At 46.2% G+C, this 15,051-nt stretch overlaps 1 protein-coding gene across 1 annotated transcript; it reads left to right on the forward strand.

Moving 5' to 3' along the window:
• Positions 1-3,654: 3,654 nt before the first annotated feature.
• Positions 3,655-14,787, forward strand: LOC140460127 (uncharacterized). Its single transcript, XM_072554525.1, has 2 exons — positions 3,655-4,557; positions 13,402-14,787. The coding sequence occupies exons 1-2, from the start codon at positions 3,655-3,657 to the stop codon at positions 14,248-14,250; spliced, it is 1,752 nt and encodes a 583-aa protein (XP_072410626.1). The 3' UTR covers positions 14,251-14,787.
• Positions 14,788-15,051: the final 264 nt, after the last annotated feature.

The following is a 15,051-nucleotide window of genomic DNA, read 5'->3' on the forward strand; positions in this document are numbered from 1 at the left end:
TATGGGATACTAGATTTCATGACATTAATGGCGCCTTCAATTCCCATGATCCCATGCGATCGAGAAACCTCTCTATGGGGTCCTGGCACTGCGCATGCGTGCGGTGAGTGTGAGCGAAATGGCGCCGGCGGCTGAAGGAACAAGAACAGAAATCGCTGGAAAAGCTGAGCAGGTCCGGCAGCGCCTGTCGAGAGAAATCGAGGAGGCGTTTTGGGTCCAGTGATCCTTCTTCAAAACAGGAACAGGTTTCAGAAACATCCCGGGGAGAGGAGACAGTGAGACAGGGTCGGATTGGAAACCGCGGGAGGAGGGAGACTGGGGAGTTTATATACTCCTAGGGGGAGGCCTGAGGCCGTGAATAAAACCTCCCCAGGCCCACTTCACCACCGGAGGAGCTCTCGTGTTGCCCGGGCAACAGGGCGCCATCATTGTAAGGATAAGGCGCATTTTGACTTGGGGCGGGGAGCGCGGGCGGCCATCTTGGTGAGGGCACCATCAGTCGTCATTTCCGGGAGAGAAATGACAGTTGGTGTCATTGAACTAGAATTTCCTCATTTCACTCAGAGACCTGGCCCTGAGCTTGGTCTGTGTGTCCTTCAGACAGGAAAAGGGAGTGGGAGGGAGGGAGGGAGAGAGATCTAGAATGACACGAAGGCGGACTGTGAATTTGAGGTGAATGAATCTGATCATTTGTGGCGCTGGGTACTTCCAAGATCGCAGTGACCAGGAGAGCATTGATGTGTTGATGTTATTTTCAGTTTGTAGACTGGAGAAAAGAGAACGCCAGGAGTGGAGGAAAGACATGATGAAGATAGATTTGAAATTCAATACAGGAGGAGGGTTAACTTGAGCCAGCACCGGCCCATATCCCTCCGAACCCTTCCTATTCATATACCCATCCAGATGCCTTTTAAATGTTGGAATTACACTAGCCTCCTCCACTTCCTCCAGCAGCTCATTCCATACACTTACCACTCTCTGCATGAAAAAGTTGCCCCTTAGGTCTCCTTTAAATCTTTTCCCTCTCATCCTAAACCTATGTTCTGTAGTTATCGACTTCCCCACGCCAGAGAGAAGACTTTGTCTATTTATTCTATCTGTGCACCTCATCATTTTATAAACCTTTATAAAGTCACCCCTTAGTGTTCGACTCTCCATGGAAAACCGCCAGACTGTTTAACTTCTCCCTATAGCTCAAATCCCTCAACCCTGGCATCATCCTTGTAAATCTTTTCTGAACCCTTTCAAGGTTCATACATCCTTCTGATTGGAAGGAGACCAGAATTGCATGCAATCTTCCAAAAATGACGGAACCAATGTCATGTACAGCTGCAACATGACCTCCCAACTCCTGTACTCAATACTCTGACCGGTAAAGGAAAGCATACCAAACACCTTCTTCACTATCCTATCTATCTGCAACTCTACTTTCAAGGAGCTATGAACCTGCACTCCAAGGTCACTTTGTTCAGCAACACTCCGTAAGACCTTACCATTAAATAGTTCTGCTAAGATCAGCCCAAGATTTGCCAATTGCATGACCTCGGACCATAGTTTGGGGTGTGGGTTACCAGCACCGGGATTTGTAAACTTTTAATCCCATCAATTGCCCCAACACCATTTCCCCACAACTACTCATTTCCTTCAGTTCTCCTCTCAGTGGACCATGTGTTCCCCAACATTTTGGGGATGTTACCTGTGTCCTCCTTTGTGATGATAGAAGCAACATATGTGGTTAATTGGTCTGCCATCCCTTTGTTCCACATGAGAACTTTGCTTGTTCTAGTTGTTATTGTTTTCTCTAATCTTTTTTTATCTTCACATACCCATTGTCCCCTTTTGATCAATCCTTTTGTAGAAACCTGAACTGCTCGCAGTCTTCAGATCTGGTACTTTATTTTTAGCCAATTTGTACGCCACTCCTTTGGATCTCGTCCTATCCATCATGTCCCTTGTTAGCCGTGGCTGCGCCACCTTATGTGTTTTATTTTTTCAGACGGGAATAGACAACTGTTACAGTTCCTCCAGGTGCTCTTTAAATGTTTGTCATTTCTTTCAATAATGTTCCCTCATTTGTTGTGGCCTGTTTGTGCCTCTGCCATTGTAATTTCCTTGCTTTAGATATAAGTCCCCAGTCTCAGAATCACCTCTGTTCCTCTCCATTTTAATGGAAAGTTCTCTCACTTGGTTCTTCACTCTTCTGCAAGAGACCTCTTACAGCTACAATGCCAATTATTCCCTTCTCATGAAGAAATTAATATTTTGGAATTAAATTGCCATTGTTCAGCAGAACCATAGCCACTTTTGGAATGTTGTGTGCTGTTCTGGTCTCAGTCCTATCAGAAGGATGTTGTGAAACTTGAAAGGGTTCAGAAAGAATTTACAAGGATGTTGCCAGGGTTGGAGGGTTTGAGTGATAGGGAGAGGCCAAGCAGACTGGGGCTGTTTCCCCCTTGTGCGCTGGAGGCTGAAGTTGATAAAATCATGAGAGGCATGGATAGGGTAAATAGTCAAGGTCTTTTCCTTGAGATGGGATACTCCAGAATGTAAGGGTAATAGGTTAAGGGTGGGGTGGGAAAGGGAAGGTTTAAAAGGGAAATAAGGGGCAACTTTTTCATTCAGTGGGTGGTGTGTGTAAGGAACAAGCTGCTACAGGAAGTGGTGGGGGCTGGTACAATCACAACATTTAAAAGGCATCTGGATGGGTATATGAATAGGAAGGGGTTATAGGAGTATAGACCAAGTGCTGGCAAATAGGCCTAGATTGATTCTGGATATCTGGTCGGCATGTTCACTTTCTCTCTGGTGTCGGTGTCAGTACCTTGATGTTTTGTTTTCTCCCCCTTCCTGGGGACGTTAACCATTTCATGTCTCATTGTTCGTCAAGAAGCTGCATTGCAGGTTCACCCTGAATTGATGGTTTTTGCTTCCCAAAATCAGATCTTCTCACTCTCCGCAGTATTCCAGTGTTGGGAAAGAAACTAACTTTCAGGTGGAGCTATCCAAAATTCAGAGAGATGTCAGTCTTGACATTTTTGCTTTTCTGCCCCTGTAAGATCCTGAATCAGCACCTTCAGGAGAATTAGAGTGGAGTGAGAACAGAAGGGGGAGTGAGAGTGAGAGTGGGATGATGCTTTCAATTTTGTGGAATAACAAAAGAAAAGAATGTTCTGCAGAAAGTAGAGTTGCTTGTTCTGAATTTCTACCCTGGACTGACAGTGATGACTTTTGTAATTTTTTTTACAGAGTATTTGAAGATCTGAAGACAGAAGTTTCAAAATCAACAGATGAAGGCCTTATGCTTGAAACATCGACTCTCCTGCTCTTTGGATGCTGCCTGACCTGCTGTGCTTTTCCTGCACCGCACTTTTCAACACTGAATGTCCAGTGTCTGCAGTCCTCACTTTGATGTCAATGCCTTACAGTCACTCAATCCATTGGGAACACAACAATTTTCGACTGTGATTCTGTGAAAAGGAGCAAAGCTTTTTGGTTCCTGCTTCTATATGTTTTCAGAATCAGTGGGACTGGATGAGAGACCGTATGGTTGCAGTGCACTGAGTGTGGAGCCAGAAATAGTTGTATGACCTGGAAAGAGGAATTCAGACCGGGGAGGGGCTCTACACATGTTTGTGCGCAGCTGAAGTTTTGGCCATGGAGAAACCTGAGGGATCCTGTCCCGTGGAGAAACCTGAGGGATCCTGTCCCGTAGAGAAACCATGTAAGTGTGGTGACTGTGGGAAAAGTTTCCATTTCCCGTCTGCCCTGGAGACTCATCGGCGCACTCACACCAGGGAGAGGCCGTTCCCCTGCACAGAGTGCGGTAAGGCCTTCAGCAATTCCTCTGACCTGCTGAAGCACCGACGAGTCCACACAGGGGAGAGACCCTTCAGCTGTCCCAAATGCGGGAAGGGCTTTACCCAGGCCTCCAGTCTGCTCACCCACGAGCAGGTCCACACCGGGGAAAGGCCGTTCCTTTGCACCAAGTGCGGGAAGGCCTTCAGCAATTCCTCAGCCCTGCTGAGGCATCAGCGGGTACACACTGGGGAGAGGCCCTTCAGCTGCCCTGAGTGTGGGAAGGAATTTAGCAATTCCTCCGCCCGGCTGAGGCACCAGCGGGTCCACACGGGGGAGAGGCCCTTCAGCTGCCCCGAGTGCGGGAAAGCCTTCAGCAATTCGTCCGACAGACTGAACCACCAGCGGGTCCACACTGGGGAGAGACCCTTCAGCTGCCCCGAGTGTGGGAAGGGCTTTACCCACTCCTCCACCTTGCTGACCCACCGGCGGGTCCACACCAGGGAGAGGCCCTTCACCTGCCCCGAGTGCGGGAAAGCCTTCAGCAATTCGTCCGACAGACTGAAACACCAGCGGGTCCACACAGGGGAGAGACCCTTCAGCTGCCCTGAGTGTGGGAAGGGCTTTACACAGGCCTCCACCCTGCTGGCCCACCAGCGGGTCCACACTGGGGAGTGGCCATTCACCTGCTCTCAGTGTGGGAAGGGATTCACCCGCTCTTCCCACCTGCAGAGGCACCAGCGAGTTCACATGCCATGGCAGGGGGATTGAAGGAGCAATGGCAGAGTCCCATTATTGACTGGACCCCTGGGTTTGAATCCCATCGTGGCAGATTGTGGAATTGGATTTCGGTCAGAAGTCTGGAGTTCGAAATCTAACGATGAAACCATTTTTGGGGGTGGGGGCATGAGAACCCCCATCTGATTCACTCATGTCCTTTTTAGGAAAGGAAACTGCCGTGTGGGAAAGGGTTCATTCAGTCGTCCCATCCTTTTCCCGGGCTGGCCTACATGTGACTCCAGACCCACAGCAGTGTGGTTGACACCCCCACCTGTGGAAATGAACAGGGAGAAACTTACTTGGATACAGGGTCTGGGTTGAAATTGCTGAGTGAGGCAAAACTTCCTACGGGTTAAGGCTGTACCAAGGATCCAATTACAAAGGGATAACTTGGTGCTGACTAATAGTAAAGAAAGTTGGGGGTGGGAGGACTGTGTACTCTTTGACCTTGAGCTGTTTTTTTGAAAAAAAAGCTACTTTTTCTACGCCTTTTTGCTGGCGGGGATCTGAAGCTGTAATAAAATTGGGTCTTGATAAAGGTTACCGGAACTTACCGCTGGGCTCAGACTTTCATTGAAAGCTTTGAGCTCCAAGAGGTTTTTGTTTTAAAGCTGCTCATTTCTTTCAGCCTCCTTCACTAAGTTTCCAATGTCATGTATCAGATGGAGCAGTGAATGAGTAGCTAGTATCGTTAGGAATTGTAAATTTGTCATGAGTGCAGGTCCTGCATCATTTCCTCAGCATTGTAAAGTTTCCTGGCAGCACCGGGAGGTGGGGGCTGCCTTCATTCGAAATGATATGGAGAAGCCAGAGATGGACTGGGTTGGATCAAGTTCAAAAATCACACATCAGGTTATCGTGGTTTATTTGGAACCACTAGCTTTCGGAGCACTGCTCCTTCATCAGGAAGCTGTGGAGCAGGATCATAAGACAGAATTTATAGCAAAAGATCACAGTATAGTGCAACTGATCGGATATATTGAACAAACCTCGATTGTTGTGAAGTCTTTTGTCTTTTAGAATAGGTTGCAAGTTTTAGTTCATTAATGTGTAAATCCTAGAAAGTCTTTGAAGTCAGATTCTCGAGATGACTTAAGGTTTTATATAAATAGGTTTCATCTCAGTTCAGACAACAATGAAATGTGTGAGGTTCGAGTCTGTCTGTATCCCAATCTTGAATCAGACTGGTTCTATTTCCAAAGGAGGAATTTACAAATATCACATGTATCAACTGCCTGCAGGTTGTGTGCTTTTTGATCAAAATTGAATGTATCTGCAAATGCAAATGCAAATTCACCCCATAGACCTGTGTGTGCATGCATGAGAGAGTGTGTGTGCATGAGAGCGCGTGTGTCTGTTTGCGTAGGTGCTAATGTCTCCTCTGAAACGGTGAGGTGCTTCCATTGTCCTGTTCTGGGACCAATGCTCTTGCTGGTGCCTCTCTGTCTGACCTTGTCCTTTGTGTGGCTTTGGTATTGCTGGGTTGTGAAACTGCCCTCAGGGCTTTGGGATAGCTGTGGTATTCTGTCATTGTTAGTGGGTACTTGAGGTGTACAGGTATTCCCTTGTCTGAAAGTGCTGTCGAGTTTCACTTGTCAGCCTGCTTGGTCCCTGCTAAGGCATTCTGGGTGTTTTGGTACAGTTTGGCCAATTTTGCTTTTGTGGGCCTATTGTGGGTTGCCAGGGTGGCAGATCTTTTCCCACATACAATTACCAGGAATACTTGGAATCGTGAGAAGGATTTAAGTGAATCCTCCAGAGATGTTGTATCCCTTGGACTATTCCCAGCAAGTGAATGAACTATCAAGACTCTTGTAAAGATTCGTGGGAACTCTTGCAGGGATGTAAAGAAAACTAGATTTACAATTTAAGGCCATACATCCCATTCTGCTAAGTTACACCAGTTAATTGGTAATTTTTATTTGTTTAAAAATGTGAAATCTTAATGAAGAGTTCTTCCAGTTAATCACTGGGTATTCAAATTTCTCTTCAGAATTAAAGATAATAACAAAACTGGGTGTCTTTGTGGGATGTTGAATCTGTAGTATGTGCTTGGTAAAATTTGGATGAACAATATTTCAAAGTGAATTTTATCGTGTTAAGTACTAAGACTTTCTGGAGAGGAAAGATTTGCCCTTGTGTGTTTTGCAACACTTAATCAAGGTCAGTTCAATAGAATACGCAGACAAGTTGATACTAGAGTTGAGAGCTATGGCAAAATATCAGAAATAATGCAGGCACTAGCACGGCAATTTAGGGTTAGAAAGTTAGCTAAAGAAATTATAAAAAAAGGGTGGAAAGTTTTGTCAGCTTTTCTTAAAAATAGTTAACAAAATAAGTGTTGGTTCTGCAGAAAATGAGTCTGGGGATTTAGTAACAGAGGATAAAGAGATGGCAGATGAATTGAAAAGAGTTTGAATCTGACTTCACTTGAGAGGATACAAGTAACACCCTAGAACTAGCTGTAAACCAGTAATTGAAAGGGAGGGAGGAACTGAAGAAAATTACAATCACCAGGGAACTAGTACTGAGTAAACTGTTGGAACTCTGAGCTGATAAATCCCGGGTATTTGAAGGAATTCATCCTAGACTCTTAAAGAGAAATTAGGGCGTGAAATAAGACCATAAGACGTAGGAGTGGAAGTAAGGCCATTCGGCCTATCGAGTCCACTCCGCCATTCAATCATGGCTAATAGGCATTTCAACTCCACTTCCCCACATTCTCCCCGTAAGAGTTAATGTATTGGTTTTAATTTTCCAAACCTCATTAGTTTCAGGGGTGGTTTTTTTTTAGATTGGACAAATCCTTTCTTCAAAAAGGGAGACCATTTAACTTAACATATGTAATGGGGAAAATGTTCAAAGCTATTATCAAAGATATTATGACAGAGCACTTGTATAAGTTCAAGGTAATCAGGCAGCGTGAATGTGTTTTTGTCGATGGGCAATAATGTTGTAATAACTTTTTGAAGAACGGCCTGTCCGCACTGCGACTGAGCTGATGAATCTCCAGTGCCCCCAGGGAATGGAATCCCTTCCCTCAGTCCCCACATTTCCCCAAATTCTCCGCAGTTCTGGTGTCCTTTTGGTTCTGTGTTTCCGATGAACAATTTGAAACTGGGATCACACTCAGGAAACGTGTACAGTCACTCCCTCCTGCGAATAGTGTAATGTTTCTTCAGTCTGTGTAACTGGTTAAAGCGCTGCCCAAAGTCAGCTCACGGGGAGACTCTATCAACAAGGGGAAAAGACATACAAAAGTTGAGCAGCGAGACAAAATGCAAAAACAATCAAATGTCGAACCACGGAGAAAAAATATTGTGGCTCTACCCCTTTTTTTCCTATTGGCATTTGGACACTTAAAATCTGTTAGTAACACCAGTATCCCGATAGAGCATACAGCGCATGTTTGCCGGTGTCAGCAACGTCGTGCGCATGCTCGCCGGGTGTCAGCAAAATACTGGGCATGCTCATCGCAGTTCGCACAAAATGGCGCGCGATCTTCGTTTGAGTGACCAATAGGGAGTACTGGAGGACCGGAAGGAGTCTAGTCCTCCTGCTAATCAAAGATACCCCATTGTCTGAATGCGGAAGTTGGACCATGAGTTTCTGAAGATGCTGCTGCTCCTGTTTCTCTGAATGAAGATTGAGCTTCACCCCAGACTGCAATCTCCTTCCTCTGTCCAACATCTGTGAGTACCGCACTCTCTTTTCTCACCACCTTTTCCATTTTTTTTTCATTCTGGGGTTCAGTTGTTGACTTGCAGCAATGAAAGGAAAGGGAGTGAATCGGGGTGGGGACAGACTCTGGAAACGTTGCTCTACGTCTGTGTCACAATTGGCAAAATAGACAGGTAGGAGGCTGGAAGAACAGAAGAAGCCAGGTAGCATCAGGAGGTGGAGAAGTCGACGTTTCAGGTGTAACCCTTCTTCAGGATTGGGGATGGGTGCAGATAAAGGGTGTCCTGGGGGCAGGGTGGTGAAGTGGGGACACGTGAAAGGTCTGACCTGGTTGGTGAATGGGAGAAATAAATCTGGTTAGTGACAAGGAGGAGTGGAAATGAGGGGGAGGGGCTGAGAAGGGAGTCGTTGTTGGGGGGAGGAAGAGATGGGAAGTGAGGTTATTTGAGACTGGAGAACTTAATGTTGAGTCCGCTGGGCTATAGGCTGCCCAGGCGGAAGATGAGGTGTTGTTCCTCCAATTTGCTGTTTGGTTCATTGTGGCAATGGAGAAGGCCTAAGGTAGTCTTTTCAGAAAGGGAGTGGGAAGGGGAATTAAAGTGGGTAGTGACTGTGGACCTGCCTGCATTGCTCAGCAAACCGTTCCCAAGTGTATGCTCAGTCTCCCCAATGTAGAGAAGACCACAATTGGAAACATGAGAAAAAGAGTACAACAATGTGAAGTTGTGAAAAAGAGCAGAAAGGAACTGTATTATTTAAATGGTGATATACTGAGATGTGGAGAATGTGAGATCTGCAGATACTAGTGATTAGAGTCAGTAAGTGTGGTGCTGGAAAAGCACAGCAGGTCAGACAGCATCTGAGGGGCAGGACAGTTGATGTTTCAGGCAAAAGGGAATAGGGAATGATATGTGGATGTAGAACGGGGGTTCAGTGTCTTTCTACACCAGTCACTGCCAGTTGACAGACAGTTGCAGCAAGCAATCAGCAAAGCAAGTGGTATATTAACAAGAGGAATTGAGTTCAGAATTGTGGATGTCTTCCTGCAGTTAGGGGTCATTGAATATATTCAAGGCTGAGTTCATCTGAGTTTTGAGCAACAATAAAGTGGATGTTTATGGGAGAAAGCAAGAAAATCTTTTTAAGACAAGTACAGAACAGTTACAGAGTCATACAGCAAAGAAACAGACCATTCAATCCAACTAGTCCACGTTGAATATATTCACAAACTAATCTAGTCCCACCTGCCAGTGTTTGGCCCATATCCCTCCGAACCTTTCCTATTCATGTAATTAACCAAATGTCTTTTGAAAGTAACGTCACTTCCTCTGGACATTCATTCCACACATGAACTACCGTATTTTAAAAAAAGCTGCCTCAAGTCTTTTCAAAACCTTTCTCCTCTCTCCTTTCAAAATTTGTTGCCTAATCCTGAAACCCCCACCTGAGGGAAATGACACCTGCCATTCACCTCATATATACTTCTCATGATTTTATAAACCTCCTATAAGGTCACTTCTCAACCTCCTGTGCTCCAGTGAAGAAAGTCCCAGCCTATCCACCGAGCTGTAGGAAGATTCATATCCAGTTATGGTCTGTTCAATGCTGATTCAGGCTCCAAAGACCAAATGGCCAACTCCTGCTCCCAATTCTCACGCTCTGTGTCCAAAGTTAAAAATCAACAACACAGGATTATGGTCCAACAGGTTTATTTGGAATCACTAGCTTTCAGACTGCTGCTCCTTCATCAGGTGGTTGTGAAGAATAAGGTTGTAAGACATTGAATTTATAGCAAAAGTTTACAGTGGGATGTAACTGAAATTATATATTGAAAAAGACCTGGGTTATTGTTAAGTCTCTCCTCTTTTAGAATAACCATGTTGGTTTCAGTTCTTTCATATGTAAATAGCAAAACCATTTTTAAACGTTACATTCCCAATTGGTGTCATGTCGTCTCAGATAATGTATTGAAGGTGTGAGTTTCCCTGTGTGAGGCTGTCTGTACCACAATGGTTAGACTGATTCTAATCTTAAAAAATGGATTAACAGACTCTTACTTGGATTCATGCAGTTTGTGTCCAGGACAGCAAGAGACCATCAGATATAGGAGCAGCAATTAGGCCATTCAGCCCATTGGGTTTGCTCATACCATTCAATCGTGGCTGTTAAGTTTCTTATCCACGTTCTCCTGCTTTTTCCCCGTAACCCTCGATCCCCTTGATACTCAAGAACCTATCTATCTCAGTCTTAAATATCCTCAGTGACCTGGCCTCCACAGCTTTCTGTGGCAGTTAATTCCATAGATTCATTACTCTCTGGCTGAAGATGTTTCTCCTTATCTCCAACGTAAAGGGTCTTCCCTTTACTCTCAGACTGTGCCTCGAGCCCTAGTCTCTCCTCCCAATGGATAGATCTTCCCAACGTCCACTCTGTCCAGGTCGTTCAGTATTCTCTATGTTTCAATTAGATCTCCCCTGAGTGTGGGCCTGTTAAACAGCATGAACCAGACCCTTCACGATGAGATACAGCAGGGATTAGGTTCTACAAAGTGAGAAGAGAGGGAGAGTGTGTGGGATGGAGATTTTCAGCTTCTAGAGAGTAAGAGAGGAAGCAGAATTCACTAGAAATTAGAATTGATCGGATGGACTTATGGGCCAAGGAGTGGCAGATGGAGTTTAATTTAGAGAAATGTGAGGTTTTGCATTTTGGTCAAGCAATGCAGGCAGGACTGGTACAGTGAAGGGGAGTGTTGCAGAACAAAGTGACCTTGGAGTGCAGGTTCATAGCTCCTTGAAAGTGGAGTTGCAGGTAGACAGGATAGTGAAGAATGTGTTTGGTATGCTTTCCTTTATTGGTCAGAGCATTGTGTATAGGCATTGGGAGATCATGTTGTGGCTGTCCATTGGTAAGGCGACTTTTGGAATAGTGCGTCCAGTTCTGGTCTCCCTGCTTTCGGAAAGAACTTCTGAAACTTTGAGAGGGATCGGAAAAGATTTGCGAGGATGTTGCTAAACTTGGAGGGTTTGAACTACAGGGAAAGGCTGAGTAGATCCAGGATATTTTCCCTGGAGCATCGGAAGCTGAGGGGCAGCCTTATAGAGGTTTATAACGGGCATGGATAGGGTGAATATCCAAGGTCTTTTCCCCAAGGTAGGAGAGTCCAAAACTACAGGGCATATGTTTGAGGTGAGAGGGGAATGATTTAAAAGGGCCCTGAGGGGCAACTTTTTCACGCAGAGGGTTGTGGATGTATGGAATGAGCTGCCAGAGGAAGTGGTGAGGCTGGTACAATTATATTTAAAATGCCTCTGGCTGGGTACATGAATAGGAATGGTATAGAACCATAAGAGCCACATGCTGGCAAATGGGACTAGATTAATTTCGGATATCTGTTTGGCACAGACGAGTTTGACCAAAGGGTCTGTTTCCGTGCTGTATGACTAATTGTCTTCGGTGAAAGCACAAGTGTGGTTGTGAAGACTGGAGGCTGGGAGCAGAAGAAGTTACAATGAAATATTTGATTTATGAGAGAGCAACTGAGTGAGTGTGGACATTTGGGATTTTGGTGGAAAGCGGGAATTCATTGCACTGTGGGGATCAAGCCCTCACTATCCAGTCATTTCAGCTGGTGGATGAGACTCGGCACTTCATGCAGGCAGTCAATCCAGATAATATTTTATAAATTCCTGCCTTGGAAATAGAAACAGTCTGAGTCAAGACTGAGATACAGGCAAACTCTGACCTCATACCTTTAATGCAATGTCTGAGCTGAGATGCCACCTTTTGTTGTAAAGCCTTATGTTATCTTGAGAGGGTGCCTTACAGGAAGTTCTGGGATTTCCATATTAATGATACCTGCAATCCATTCTAAAAGATGAAAGACTGAACAATCCAGATTTGTTCAATATATCATTTCAGTGGCAGGCCACAAATGTCTTTCCATAAATTCTGTGCCTTATGGTCTTATTCTCCACAACCACCTGATGAAGGAGCAGTGCTCCGAACGATTGTTCTTCCAAATAAACCTGTTGGACTATAACCCGCGTTTGTGTGATTTTTAACTGTGCCCAGGTTAGGGTGGATTGATCACGCTAAATTATGCATAGTGCCCAGGGATGTGCAGGTGAGGGTGGATTGGCCGTGCTAAAGTACCCATCATGCCCAAGGAGGTGCAGGTTTGTGTGGGTTAGCCGTGCTAACTTACACATAGTGTCCAGGGATGTGCAAGGTAGGGTGGATTGGCCAAGGGATATGGGCCAAGTGCTGGCAAATGGGACTAAATTGATTTACAATATCTGGTCAGCATAGACGATTTGGACCAAAAGGTCTGTTACTGTGTGGTATATCTTAATGACTCTGGCTTTCTTCTAACGTTTGCCACGTCTCTTCTGTTCAGTTTCTCTCTAGTGTCTGTGTTAATACCTTGATGTATCTGGTTATTCCTCAAGATGCATTCCCGATTCATCCTGAATTGACACATTTTGTTTTGCTTCCCAAAATCAGACCTGCTCACTCTCAGCAGCATCCCACTGTTGTGAAAGATATTAACTTTCAGGTGGAGTTATCCAATATATATTTCTTGACGTTTTTGCTGTTCTGATCTTGAATCAGCACCTTCAGGAGAATTACTTAGAGCGGAGTGAGAACAGAGGAGGGGGAGGGGAGAGAGAGAGAGAGAAAGAAACAGAGAAGGATGTTGCTTTCAATTTTGTGGAATAACAAAAGAAAAGAATGCTCTCAGAAAGTAGAATAGCTTGTTCTGAATTTCTACCCTGCACTGACAGTGTTGACTTTTGTAATGTCTTTTTCTAGAGTATTTGAAGATCCGAAGGCAGAAATTTCAAAATGAACAAATGAAGGCCTTTTGCCCGAAATGTTGACTCTCCTGCTCCTTGGATGTTGCCTGACCTGTTGTGCTTTTCCAGCGCCGCACTTTTCAACACTGACTCTCCCGCATCTGCGGTCCTCACTTTCACATCAATATCTGACAGTCACTCAATCGATTGGGACAGCCACAATTTTTGATTACAATTCTGTGAGAAGGAGCAAAGCTTTTTGGTTCCTATTTCAGTACATTTTCATGATCAGTGGGACTGGATGAGAGACCCTACTGTTGCTGCGCACTGAGTGTGGAGCCTGAAACTGTTATACGGCCTGGAAAGAGGAATTCACAGGAGTGAGGGGCAGTACACGCATTTGCTTGTGGCTGAAGCTTGGGACATGGAGAAACCGTGGAAGTGTGGTAACTGTGGGAAAGGCTTCCGTACTCCGTCTGACCTGGAGATTCATCGACGCATCCACACCGGGGAGAGGCCGTTCTCCTGTCCCAAGTGCGGGAAGGGCTTTACCCAGGTCTCTGCCCTGCTTAGGCACCAGCGGATCCACACGGGGGAGAGGCCTTTCACCTGCCCTGAGTGTGGGAAGGCCTTCAGCGATTCATCCTCCCTACTGATCCACCGGCGTGTCCATACGGGAGAGAGGCCCTTCAGCTGTCCCGAGTGCGGGAAGGCCTTCAGCGATTCCTCCACCCTGCTGAGGCACCAGCGGGTCCACACGGGGGAGACTCCCTTCAGCTGCCCCGAGTGCGGGAAGGCCTTCAGCCGTTCCTCCAATTTGCTGACCCACCAGCAGGTCCACACAGGGGAGAGGCCCTTCAGCTGTCCTGATTGCGGGAAGGCCTTCAGCTATTCCTACTCCCTGCTGAGGCACCAGCGGGTCCACACGGGGGAGAAGCCCTTCAGCTGCCCTGAGTGTGGGAAGTCCTTCAGCTATTCCTCCTCCCTGCTGACCCACCGGCGGGTCCACACGGGGGAGAAGCCCTTCTGCTGTCCCGAGTGCGGGAAGGCCTTCAGCGATTCCTCCTCCCTGCTGACCCACCGGCGAGTCCATACGGGGGAGAGGCCCTTCAGCTGCCCTGAGTGTGGGAAGGCTTTCACCCGCTCCTCCCACCTCCGGTGCCACCAGCGATTTCACGTGCCATCGCAGGGGGACTGAGAAAGCGACTGCCGAGTGCCGTTATCGACTGGACTCTCAACCCAGTTCTGGGATCTGTTGGGTTTGAATACCACCGCGGCAGATGGTGGAATTAGAATACGGTCAGAAGCTAAAGATGAAACCATTTTCTGTTGGGGGGGAGGGGAGGGGAGGGGAGAGAAAACCCCAATCTGATTCACTCACGCCCGTTCTAGGGAAGGAAACTGCCGTTGTGGGAAAGGATTCACTCAGTAGTCCCAGCTGCATCCTTTACCCGTTCTGGCCTACACGTGACTCCAGACTCACAGCAGTCTGTTTCACTTCCCACTCCCCCCGTTCCCAGCCCCACACGTTAAGGCTGTACCAAGGATCCAATTACAAAGGGACAACTCTTTGCTGACCGATAGTAAAGAAAGTGAGGTGAGGTGAGGTGGGGTGGGGGGAGGGGGAGTGTGTACGCTTTGACCTTGAGCTGTTTAAAAAGCAGCTACTTTCTCTCCATCTTTTTGCTGGGGGAGATCTGAAGCTGTAACAAAGTTGGGTCACAATAAAGATTACCTGAACTTACTGCTGGGCTCAGACTCATTGAAAGCTTTGAGCTTCAGATTTTTTTTTTGTTTTAAAGCTGCTCATTTCTTCCAGCCTCCTGCACTAAGTTTCTAATGTCGTGTATCAGATGCAGCAGTGAATGAGTAGCTAGTATCGTTAGAAATTGTAAATTTTTAAGGAGTACAGGTACTGCATCGTTTCATCAACATTGTAAAGGTTACTGGCAGCACTGGGAGGTGTGGGCTGTGTTCGCTCGAAACTCTTATCTTTAAA

This window comes from Chiloscyllium punctatum, chromosome 36 (genome assembly GCF_047496795.1).
Source record: "Chiloscyllium punctatum isolate Juve2018m chromosome 36, sChiPun1.3, whole genome shotgun sequence".
NCBI lineage: Eukaryota > Metazoa > Chordata > Chondrichthyes > Orectolobiformes > Hemiscylliidae > Chiloscyllium > Chiloscyllium punctatum.